We start from the raw sequence: 11,519 nt of genomic DNA on the forward strand, positions 1-11,519 counted from the left end.
AAACTAGACATGAAAAACAGACATACACAACAAAGAACATAAAGTAACTAAAATAATACATACAAAGTAACAAGAAGTAAATGAGCAACTCGTTCTCCACTAAAACCTGGTAGTATGGACCAGGTGCACCGGTAGGATAAACGTCCCCTGCTTTTCTAGAAACAGTTTATCAGTTCGTTAAATATGTTATTTCCCTTTATTCTGTAGTACCATGTGGTTGTATACGTGGTATTGGCCCTACTCCAGTACTTTATAGCGGTTTTTATTATATTTTATGTCTTTTAAATACGCATTAAATTTTATTTGTTTTTTTTAGTTAAAGTATAACCACCTGACTTGAGTGTAGTGGGTTATTTCAAACTGTTCTTAAATTGCTTACAATAGACAACCTATCAGACAATAATTTTAAGAGCCGACCAAGTACAACACTAAATAAGAAAATTCACATACATCATGAATGCATGAACAAAATGATTACAAGTTAATATACATTTTGTACTAATCAATGTAAAAGGAAGGTACATTTGCATGTTCACGTTTTATTTATAAATTTTTATGAGAAACAAAGTCTCGGGCACTGATAATATCGCTCTGACTAAATTTTTAAAGTGAAAGGTACATGTACCCTAAACAGCAGAACTTTTGCACCTGTCAAAACGTACTTCTACATGAATACCTGCCGAACTATATGTGTTGTGGTGTGTAATCACCTAACGGATAAAAGATGATGTGGGATCATGACGCACGACATGTTTTCCTGAAGCCAAGTCTTGCACTATATACATTACTTACCAAATTTGCAATAGGACGAATGCCGCTGGCCGAACAGCACATACTTGGCCTTCCAGAGAACCTACATGGTGTCGCTCCAGCTTTTTTTGTGGGAGGTTAGGTTGCTAATGCTTTAGTTTTCCTTATCTTCAGTTTTTATGTGTAATTGAATTTCATTCTGTTTGAAACACAGTGTATGTAGATCGCCTTCAATGGTTAATTTGTCTCTTCAGTTTCACGCAAGTTCAGTTGTGTAGATCAAATGTAGGTCATCCTTGAAATTAGCCCTATTCAGAAATAAACACTTTCTATAGAAAAAAAATTGAAGCGAAGGACTGAGCTGGTCGATTCTCTTATTTTCTTGAATCAGCCCTTGTAAAACTTATTTTCACAGGAATATAGAAGCAGGAGTGACGCACTATTGGTTGCCATAGGTATTGTAATGGTCTGTTGAGACACTTGTCCACCAAATTCAAGTTCAATCAACATTTTTACAGTACTTCTGGTTGGAATCAAAGTGGTTTTTCATAGACTATTTGAAGCCTACCTTACACCTAATAAAATATACGCATCTTCATATCTCAGAATAACACACATGCTTGATGATTCTAGTCTAGACACAGAATACAGTGCAGAAAACCCTTCAGCTGCTGTTTCATCCCAAGACAGCAGTATTGAATTGATCACGGATTTAATCCCATGTAGGAGGCAAGAGATAATCTATCTGCGATAGGAGAGGGTTGTATGTCTAAAGATCAACGAAAATATAGCATGGAGGAAGCAGTTAGATGATGACTTGGGTATCATCGTAGACACATTACTACTGGGAGGCGTACAGAGAGAAGAATAGTCATTCACAACAATTGTGTACAACACAGAAAGTAAATATTAAGTGCAAAAGAAAATAAAACAAAAGGAAAGTAGCCACCACATACCAAACCATAGAAAATAGAAAATCAGACAGTTAAAGAAAGAACTGACAACTCCAAAAAAAGAAAATATCGGGAGAGTAACGAAATAGAAAGGACTGGAATATCTTGTTTGTCAAATAGAATCAGAGAGGAGCCCAGGAAGACAGGACGAACATAAAACCATCTCGAAAGCTGCAAGGAGACAAAGAATATAACCGATTTTGACAAAATTATAGCTTCTTATAAGTACACAAACACATACACAAGTAGGAGAATACTTCAGAGACCAGAGTTTTCAAGGTGTACAGAGTATACTAGTGTGTTTATTTAGTTGATAAGAGAAGCAAAAATGTGGGGAAAACAACTTGCGACAGTGGTATGGCTAGACCTTACAAATTCTTATTGATATGTTCACAGAATCTCACAGAGAAGGCAATGGATCACTGCAAAATGCAGGACAACATCAAACAGCATATTTATAATATTTTGTGGAATTTAGCTAAGATTAAGTTGATAGTTACACAATAGTATGGACAATATAATAAGGAATAGTTACTGGTCACAACAATTCTCCAATACTAGTCATGATGGAAAGCAATTAATATGACTGCAATTTTAGGGTGAATGATCTGACAATCACTACATCAACCAATGAACAGGCAAGATAGGTGTTGACAGTATTAGAGGAAGTTGTTTCATGGGCAGCATCGAATTTAAACCAAAGATGTATGACACACAGACTCAGGCTGGGAAATGATTAAATAAACAGACCAGTGGATTTCCTGGAAAGTTTAAAGGATGAATCTATCAGCATGGAGTATTACAAAGGCTAATATGGTTCTTGATAATTTATGAAATGGCACTATAAACAGTGAAGTCCATAGAAAGAACCATCAACAGACACATGAGAAGATGACTAGAAGTACTTCCAAGCAGCACAAGTTTTGCAGCAATTGGACTGTACGGCCATTCTGAGAAATTTCAACTTCCATTGCCATCAGCAGTAAAAATCGGAGTTGCAAAATGTAGACGGTAGCGTTTCTGTAAACCAGGCAGGGAGCATGTTGCCCCTTAGAAATATTGATGGTAACACTTGAGTTGATAGACTAAGAAACAAAAACGCTTGTTATGATTTAATAAGGGTAACAACAAATTTACCGAAAACTAATCCGTAATCCGGTCAAGTCCAAAATAAATTTGACAAAATAGATCTTACATCACTTGAGTATCTGGCATCACAATGGTCCTGACAGGGTACAGGCATTTGAAACGGAATTGTGGGTTAAATTTAGGTTTTACGGCGCCAAACCTTCCCTTTTCCTTGCGACGTGAATGCACTGTTGGTGATTAAATATCATTTGCATGCTGTAATGTCATAATCGGTCAATCAGTTGTAATATCAGCACAAAGAATAATCTACAATTGCAATCATTACTCATTGTTTTAGAAGAAACTGATTTTTTTAACCAAGGACTGATATCTGAATGACATATTTTTATGCAGGAAATATGGGTCAGATGCGGCGACAGCTCTAAATATCAACTTATCGTAAAATAATAGTTTCATCAAGCGCATTGCCAATCTCCAGATAAAAAAATCACCCTTACCCGCCTATTCTTTTATTAATGAAATAATCCTATATAGAAATGCACTACATGCAACGAAGATGAAAACCTAGCAAACCGCAAGTACATGTACTTCACGATTTCCTCGCGCATGCTCATGGAAGCTGTCAGAAGACTTACCTTATTTGTATTGGATATTTACTTCACAAAGCTCCATACAAACAGAGGTTCATTGTCAGATTACGCGACCAAGGTATTGTCACTTTATTAATTTGACAAAAATTCTAACAGTTGTAATAGAGAAACATTAGAAAATGGCATTGACCATATGCGGATTCTGAAAACTCGGTCATTCACTTATTATATCCATCGAAACCTTTGATTTTTCTACTCAAGACAGTACCTTGCTACATGATAAATTAAAAAAAAAAACCACTGCAATCTTTAATTCTTTACGAAAAGCTACTTGAAACACTTCGTTGTACTCTGTTACAATCTTACATCTTTTTCAAACAACAAATCTAAAAATAAAAATATCGATGATAGGGTATGTAACAATCGGAACACTTCAGACTTTCTAGTTACACAAAAGAAAAACCTCGGAGGCACTAGGCGGGTGGAGGCTAAAAACCACTAATTCCACTTCCCATAGGCTTCTGTGCTAATTTCACAATATTCAATGGCTTCTCTGGTCTTTACCTTAACTTTAACCTGCAGAGGACTATATATCAGCATGATTCTACATATGTCAGCTCACAATCCTCAGAATGGCATATGGGGTTAGCAGACTTGCAGTGCAGTACTGGTCACCGGAAGTGAAGGGTCTATAAATAGCATGGGAAATCCCAGTGTTTTCACAAGATAGCGGTATATTTAAAAATCATTATGGAGATTAGGCTTCACATCACAAGAAGCAAAATGCACCTATAAAATGTACAGAAATGTTTTTCCTTTCAGAAACTGTTTAAATTTTTTAAATAAGATGAGAACTTTTTTCACAGCACTATGAGGAACAGGGGTAATTTCTGCGTAGGACTATTTTTGCCTACGTTCCAAATGCTCATTGGTTGAATTGGTGGTCTGTAACCTGGATCTGTCCGGAATTTGATCGATCCGATTCTAAAACTACAATTTAACTGATTGAATTTTTTACCATTCTTTTTTCTTAGCTCCTCGCTTCGCGCCAAATTTCTTGGAAGAGTTGTTGTTCTTTATTTCTAGTGATATCCAACTAAAATTTTAGCGCCACCTGGTAGGTAGAACTACTTTGATTCGCGTATGACTACAATTCCGACAATTTCTTTTCAAGAAGAAATTCTCCTTTCTGGATCCGAGGTTATTTTTTAGTGTAGCGGAAATGGCCGAGTAGTTGACTGAATAGATCCCATTAATATATCCTCCAAAATTTAAGCGACTACAGAAATTGTTTCATCCTCCTCATTCCAAGAAATACTTCTCGATGTTGACACTATTGGTCACATCAGTACTAGACTTAATGATAAGAGTAATCAAGGTAACCAATATTCTACCGGAAATCAAAAGAATGTAATCCGGGGATAAAGACCAGACGGGGGAAACAAAGAACAAAAAAACCACAATAACAAGTACAAAGCAACAATAGCGAATCAGCAACTCGGACTCCACAAAAAATAAAAATAACTAGGAGCATGAACCAGGGTAAGCGTTCTCTGTTTTTCTAGAAACATCCACTGAGTTGCTCATAAAAAGTCAAATCCGGAGTAGACGACAGAAGAAAGGAAAACTATGACACGTTGAACAAATCAGTTTTCATTGATGCAGATGGATACACCGTAACGATCGACGAGTTCACGATGACGACAGTAAAACTTCTGTAGTGATGACTTCAATAGAGACGATTTTGATTTCCAAATTATTAAGTTTCCTCATATGTTAAGTTAAATACCAACGTCTCCTAAATACGTGGTTTGACACCTCACAGTTGATTATATATGTTAGAGCCTGCATTAATTACACAAAGTAGGTAGATTTTAAGACTTTTCACCCGACGTTTTAGCCAAGTGTTTTTTTATTTATTTAAGTCGCTACACCAGAGTGTAGGTGATTTCTGTTTCTCTTTTACAACATAAACTTAAACCGGAACTTTAATGGCCATTCATATAAAACCTGGTTTATATTTCACTTTGAAATGCCTGTACCATGTCAGGAAAGCGGCTAATTTTGTTTTATGTTTATTCCAGAATTTGCAAGTTTGTTTCAATTAATATCTCCCTTCTCGATTTGTGAATTTAAGATCGGTATTTTTGTTAATAACTTTTCTTATTTAAAGACCCCCTCTCCCCCCAAAAAAAGACTATTAAAGAATATGCCCAGAAACGATAATCCGTGAAGTCATTTTGCCTTGCAAATGACATACAAAAACTCATAGATCTGTTTTTATCATCTTTATTAAGACAGAAATATACCAAAATATCTATTTAGTGAGTAAGGTCCAATTTTCACTGAAACAGGTGCTTGTATAGGTGAAATATTATCCAGTTGATGTCAATAAGGTAGCCTTAGTTTTACAGACAATTTTAAAATATTACAATATTGTCTTATCCTGGAAAGGTTTTGGTGAACCCAGTTTTTGGTGTTGTCCGAGTTGTCTATTAACTCGGGTTTCTTTGTACGCGTAATTTTGGTTAATTTGAATTATTTCTTATGTTCGTCTGTTTACTCTGTCTGGTCTTTATCCTTGGATTATATTGATTTCCGCTCTAATCTTGGTGCTCCCTTGATTAATCTTTTACTCTAAATACAACACATTTTATATTACTTTAGTTTAGTTTGATTTGATATTTTTTCCAGAAACAATTTCTATAGAGGATGACAACGAGATATCTTAAGGTGTAGGCTTAGTCTTAGTGATAATTGAAATTTAATCATCACTAATAGGAATATTATTAGAGAAAATACAAACAACGCCAACCTTTAAAATGAACGGAAGAAACAACCCACACGTCGATTGAAAATACGAAAACCAATAAAAATATAAAACATTGAACATTGAACATTAAGTGGGAGTATACATTCATTTTGAAACAAGTTAACTGCCGTGCAATGTTTAATTATGTTTGCTTTAACGTCATTTGAACAGGAAACATGGGACAGTGTCAGAAATACTACATTCTACATCTACACTTTCACATCCTTCGTTACCACTGTACACGAATGTTTTTCCCCCAAAGATATGAGCAATGGCTACTCGAACAAACTAAATTACAAAATTTTTCTTGTTTGATCAAAGACCCGATTCAAAACCAAAATATAACAAAAATATTGAAGCCTACAAAACTAACGAAGAAATGTTGTTTGGAAATGAATGTTTTCCTTACCGCCCTAGGCCAGAGTTGTTTTATCAGTATGAAAGAAGATTTGTGTGTGAAAATGCTCTACATATGTATTTAATTTTTTTTCTCAATTTGATAAAAAAATGTTCTTATTACCAACATTTTAGGTTTCAGCATCTCGACGTTTCTTTTTAACTGGCAAATAAAGATACAGTTTTACTGGATGCAGCATCTGCATAAGTCAGTCACAGAATTATCTCATTAATGTAATTAACATACAATACTTGGCATGACATGAATGAAAATGGCTCCACTCGCTAATACTAATAGAAGTAAATAAAAAAAAACTTCTAATGTATGCATGTTTATATGTTTTGTGTATGTGTGTATAGTAATTGTGCAAGCCACATTGTCCATTTTCTCGCAACTTAAATGACGATGATTGTGATTTACCGTCTATGTACTGGATTCCTAAACTTCACAAGAATCCATACAAACAACGTTTCATAGCTTCGGCTCCTGTGTATGGAGTGTTCATATCACAACTCATACGTTAAGCCAGAGCTTGCCGAAACTACGCAGACTTTTTGTATCGCGCTAGAACTTTAACAAATAGGCTTCTGGAACAGGGTTATGTTGCTACAAGATTGAAGTCATCACTACAGAAGTTTTATGGTCGTCATCATGAACTCGTGGATCGGTATGGTGTATCCATCAGCACCATGAAAACTGATGTATTCAACGGGTCATAGTTTTCCTTTCCTCGTTTGTCTACCCCGGACTTGAATTTTTATGAGAAACTCAGCGGATGTTTCTAGAAAAGCAGAGGACGCTTACCCTACCGGTGCACCTGGTCCATGCTCCCAGTTTTTAGTGGAGTCCGAGTTGCTCATTTACTTTTGTTACTTTGTATGTATGACTTTAGTTACTTTATGTTCTTTGTTGTAAATGTCTGTTTTCCATGTCTGATCTTTGTCCCTGGATTACATTCTTTTGATTACCGCTATAACCTTGGTTCCCTTAATTACTCTTGCATGATGATTAAATGGGAAGGAACCATTTCTTATTCACGACAAAGAAGTGAACATGATTAATATCAAAAGGATGAAAGAAACCCGCTATTTTAAATACATTATATATCTTTACTGATAGAGATCCCATCATTAAGCTGCTTATCATATAACAAGGGCAAAAACAGACCTATATAGAGTAGTTTCCGTGTTTGAACTTTATATCCATCACCGATTTTATTATAAATCTTTCTTAAATCATTGTTTAACCTTAGTAAACTTTACACTTACAGGTCAAAGTACTACAGAACATGCGTTTTGTACCGTACTCCAACACAGTCCCACTTAGTACCCAGTAGTTACTACTCTCACAAGATGTGTCATGCTGTCACAGTTTTCGACTCACTTCAAAGCAAATGAAATCGGACTAAATGTCAATAAACCTTTATAGTTAAAGTGGGAAACAAATAAGATTTATCCATCCACTTAATGACGAATCCATTTATATTTTGTATTCATTATTGAATTTTCCCTTCACATACTTTTTACCTTTGTATTAAAAACATGCCAACTTTTTATATATCGAAATGACAAAGTTTTCATGACTTTATTTAATAAAACGATTTTAATTATGATACAGCTTCTGAAATAAATTTGGATATATTGATAACAAAATGTATTTCTTCACTGTATGTAGCATATATATAAACCTGGAAAATATCTCTCTGAATGCCAACATTATCCTTGTTGAATTTGACCACATTTAGTAATCTAGAACAAACAGTAATCAAACGATAAGCCAATGAACAACAGTCATCTATTATTGCTCAGTTAAACATACAGTTATTGAATGGTACAAAACTTTAGAAGTGGAGCACGGTGGTGTTTTTCTATTTTTGTCTTTGTTCACAATTCATTGTGGCAAATGTTCCATCTTTTGTGTGGGTCGTATTCTTTTGTTTTCGAATATTTTTCCTTCTTACATTTGCATTCTTTCGCTACACTTTATTGAATACAATATTCATTATTGCCGTGGTAACGAAGATTTATTTAAGGCAAATAAGACAATATCAAATGTTTAGCGACTAAAAAAAATCGGAAGGGATAAAAATCATAGCACTTCTATATAATCCTTTCCGGACCATGACATCATATTGTCATCAGTGATCGTTGATTTATAAACTCTATAATGATTGCATTCCCTGATCATTTTTATCCATTTTTATTTCCGATTTCGATACTCTCTCTCATTCTGGTACATCGCAAATTAGCGTATTTTGTAAAATACGGGATTTTTTGATAGGTTCAATAAAATAATAGGGCTTTCAATCAGTTTCTGACGTTAAATTACCCGGGTCTTTTTGTATTAGCTTTTGATGTTATTATAATTAAACATAATTCATGTGATATTTTGTAGACATTATACAAATCAGATGTATCTCCATCTATACTAGAATAATACAAATATCAGATTTCTGTTTCGATGTAGTCTTCGAGTTTGGATCTCTGTTGGTAAGTTTTCCTTTAGTTACATGCGAGGATAAAATGTCAAACATCGATTTCATCATCATCAATGAATTTGAGTGACAGTTCAGTTCGGGAAACACTGAGATAAAGCTGTATTTCTTCAGGAGCCTCCTCAATATCAGGCATTATATCTGGTTTGAATGTCAACCCTCCGTTTACAGGACTGATGGAGCCCAGTCTACTACTTTCCTCATTTATAGTAGATGGGATACTTAACGAAGTATCAAGGATTTCTTTCTTCCGACTGGGTTTTAAAACTTTGTTGCTACCATTTTCATGGACATGAACAAGTGGCAATGTATAACTTTTTCTTTCTATCATCAAGTAATTCTCTTTCCTATCTTTCTGGTGGTCGGATTTCGAAGTTTTGTCATTTTTATTATGACTTTCTCGAGATTTACTTGATAACGATGACTTGTTACTGGCATTGGATGATCGAGAGAATCGGAAGCTTCCCGTTCCAGAAGACCGGAAGCTTCCCGTACTCGAAATACGAATACGCGGTCTGACAGGTCCCTGGTTATTATTGTTTTGAGCTGGTGTATATCGTACTGCTAATGACCGTTTAGTTCGCCTAGGTTTACATTTTAAAGCTCTGTACAAGTACTTCCTGAAGCTTTTACTGGAATAAAAGTACAAAATAGGGTTAAAAGCACTATTGGAATGCCCAAGAAGAATTGTAAATGGTAAGACAACTAGAAATCCTTTATCATCACTTTTTGCAAAATCTAAATAAAGACTAACTATGTAGTAAGGCAACCAACAGACTGCAAAGAGGACTGCTAAGGCTATCAACATTTTAGCCACACGTTTCCGACCTGACATCACATGTTTACCTATACCCTTACTAGTTTCCGATTCAGTTCTTTGAAGATTTTTGTCCTCCGTCCACAACTTACTTCCAATCAAAGAATACGAGGTAAAGATTACAAAACCTGGTATAACATAGACAAACACAAACAAGCAGACATCATAGGCCTGTCTCTGAGAGATATCCCAGCCTTCATGACAGTAATGAATGGGTTCTTTCAATAACAAGAAGTGGCTATCGACTTTTCTGACTACTAATAGCGGTATCATTATAACGAGGGACACAATCCAAATGATGATGATGAATTTTGTGGCAACTCTAGTATTACTGACACGGCGGAATATGATGGGATGTCGAATGGCGAGAAGTCTGTCCACGCTCAACGTAGCTATGGTAAATATACTGGCTGCAACAGTCACTCCTGTAAATATAAATAAGAATGATTGTCTAATTTACATATGAAGTTGACAGAAAATTGATTTTTCTCGTTGTATGACAGAACTGAATTTGCTTTAACATCCCAAAAGATGATACATAGAATATCTTCTGGAGAACGCATAAAGATAATTTACATTCGCTGCTCGGAAATGCATTTATAATGCAGTCTCTTGATTATTTCAAATGATTTGCTGTTTTCTGTTCATTCTATATTCATTGAAAATAACTTTGCTGAATACTGAAGGAGGTCAAGGAATAAACAAAACTCTTTCGAAATATGTTGACATATATGCACTTAAAAAATGGGAGAGCGCTAGAAAGTTAAGAAAGCAAAAATGCACCTTTAAAATACAACTTTAAATGTATGATTTTCTACTAATTTGGACATCTGCTTAGGTACTCAATACAGGAAACTGAATGTAAAAGCTAGTTAGTATATTTTTTAAATCATTTATCAATTATTTTATAAGTAATTGTTCGGATTATTGTTAAACTCTATAAATCAGATTTAGTACATCTGCACTTTTAGTAGACAGTGTTTTTTTTTTTTTTTTTTTTTTTTTTTATTTTTTTTTTTAACATTACGACACTATCTCTGTTCATTTTACATACCCTGTAAATACGCTGTCAATTTACACATAAATTCTCCATATATCCACACTCTGTACAAGGCATGACCTACTGCCATAGGGACACAAATCAAGCTCACTGAAAGATGAAATATCAATCACTGGTTAGCTAAACTGATGTTTATAATTGACGACTTCATTAATAGGAAAGGGAATTGGTTTAACAAAAGCTTCAAAACACTAATGCACAGATCTAACAGAAAGGGCAAAAAGAGACCGATAAGATATAAAAAGAGAGGTAAAGAGAAAAAAAAAGAAACTACTCGCAACATATGGCAACTTAAAGAAACACTCATAGAAAGAATAAGATATTATTAGTAAGAACTTCAGGTGCGTTTCGCCACCATCGAAATGAAAAAAAAATCAATCATATAGAGATAAGGCACGAATTTAAATTTGAATACATATCTACAAACGTCTCATTTAAGAACATTCCTGTGTTTGTTTTGCAAAAATATTATAATAATTAAAATTTTTGTGGAGTGTAATAGTGTCGAAATTTCAATATATTGAAACACTATTCACTGCCTTTGCATTTTAATATAC

At 34.6% G+C, this 11,519-nt stretch overlaps 1 protein-coding gene across 1 annotated transcript; it reads right to left on the reverse strand.

Moving 5' to 3' along the window:
- Window positions 1–8,180: 8,180 nt before the first annotated feature.
- On the reverse strand, window positions 8,181–11,052 carry LOC148629525 (galanin receptor 2b-like). Its single transcript, XM_088564765.1, has 2 exons — window positions 10,957–11,052; window positions 8,181–10,327 (listed from the first exon to the last, which is right to left on the reverse strand). The coding sequence occupies exons 1-2, from the start codon at window positions 11,030–11,032 to the stop codon at window positions 9,117–9,119; spliced, it is 1,287 nt and encodes a 428-aa protein (XP_088420891.1). The 5' UTR covers window positions 11,033–11,052; the 3' UTR covers window positions 8,181–9,116.
- Between the last annotated feature and the right edge of the window lie 467 nt (window positions 11,053–11,519).

This window comes from Perna viridis, chromosome 1 (genome assembly GCF_037379345.1).
Source record: "Perna viridis isolate PV_CMFRI_1.1 ecotype Kerala chromosome 1, ASM3737934v1, whole genome shotgun sequence".
NCBI classification, from domain to species: Eukaryota; Metazoa; Mollusca; class Bivalvia; order Mytilida; family Mytilidae; genus Perna; species Perna viridis.

Excerpts from the sequence above, each read along its gene's own strand:
- LOC148629525 (XM_088564765.1), bottom strand. The coding sequence starts at position 11,032 with ATGGCAGTAGGTCATGCCTTGTACAGAGTGTGGATATATGGAGAATTT. Across the intron at positions 10,328-10,956 it reads ATTGACAGCGTATTTACAGG|GAGTGACTGTTGCAGCCAGT; the intron begins GTATGTAAAATG and ends TTATATTTACAG.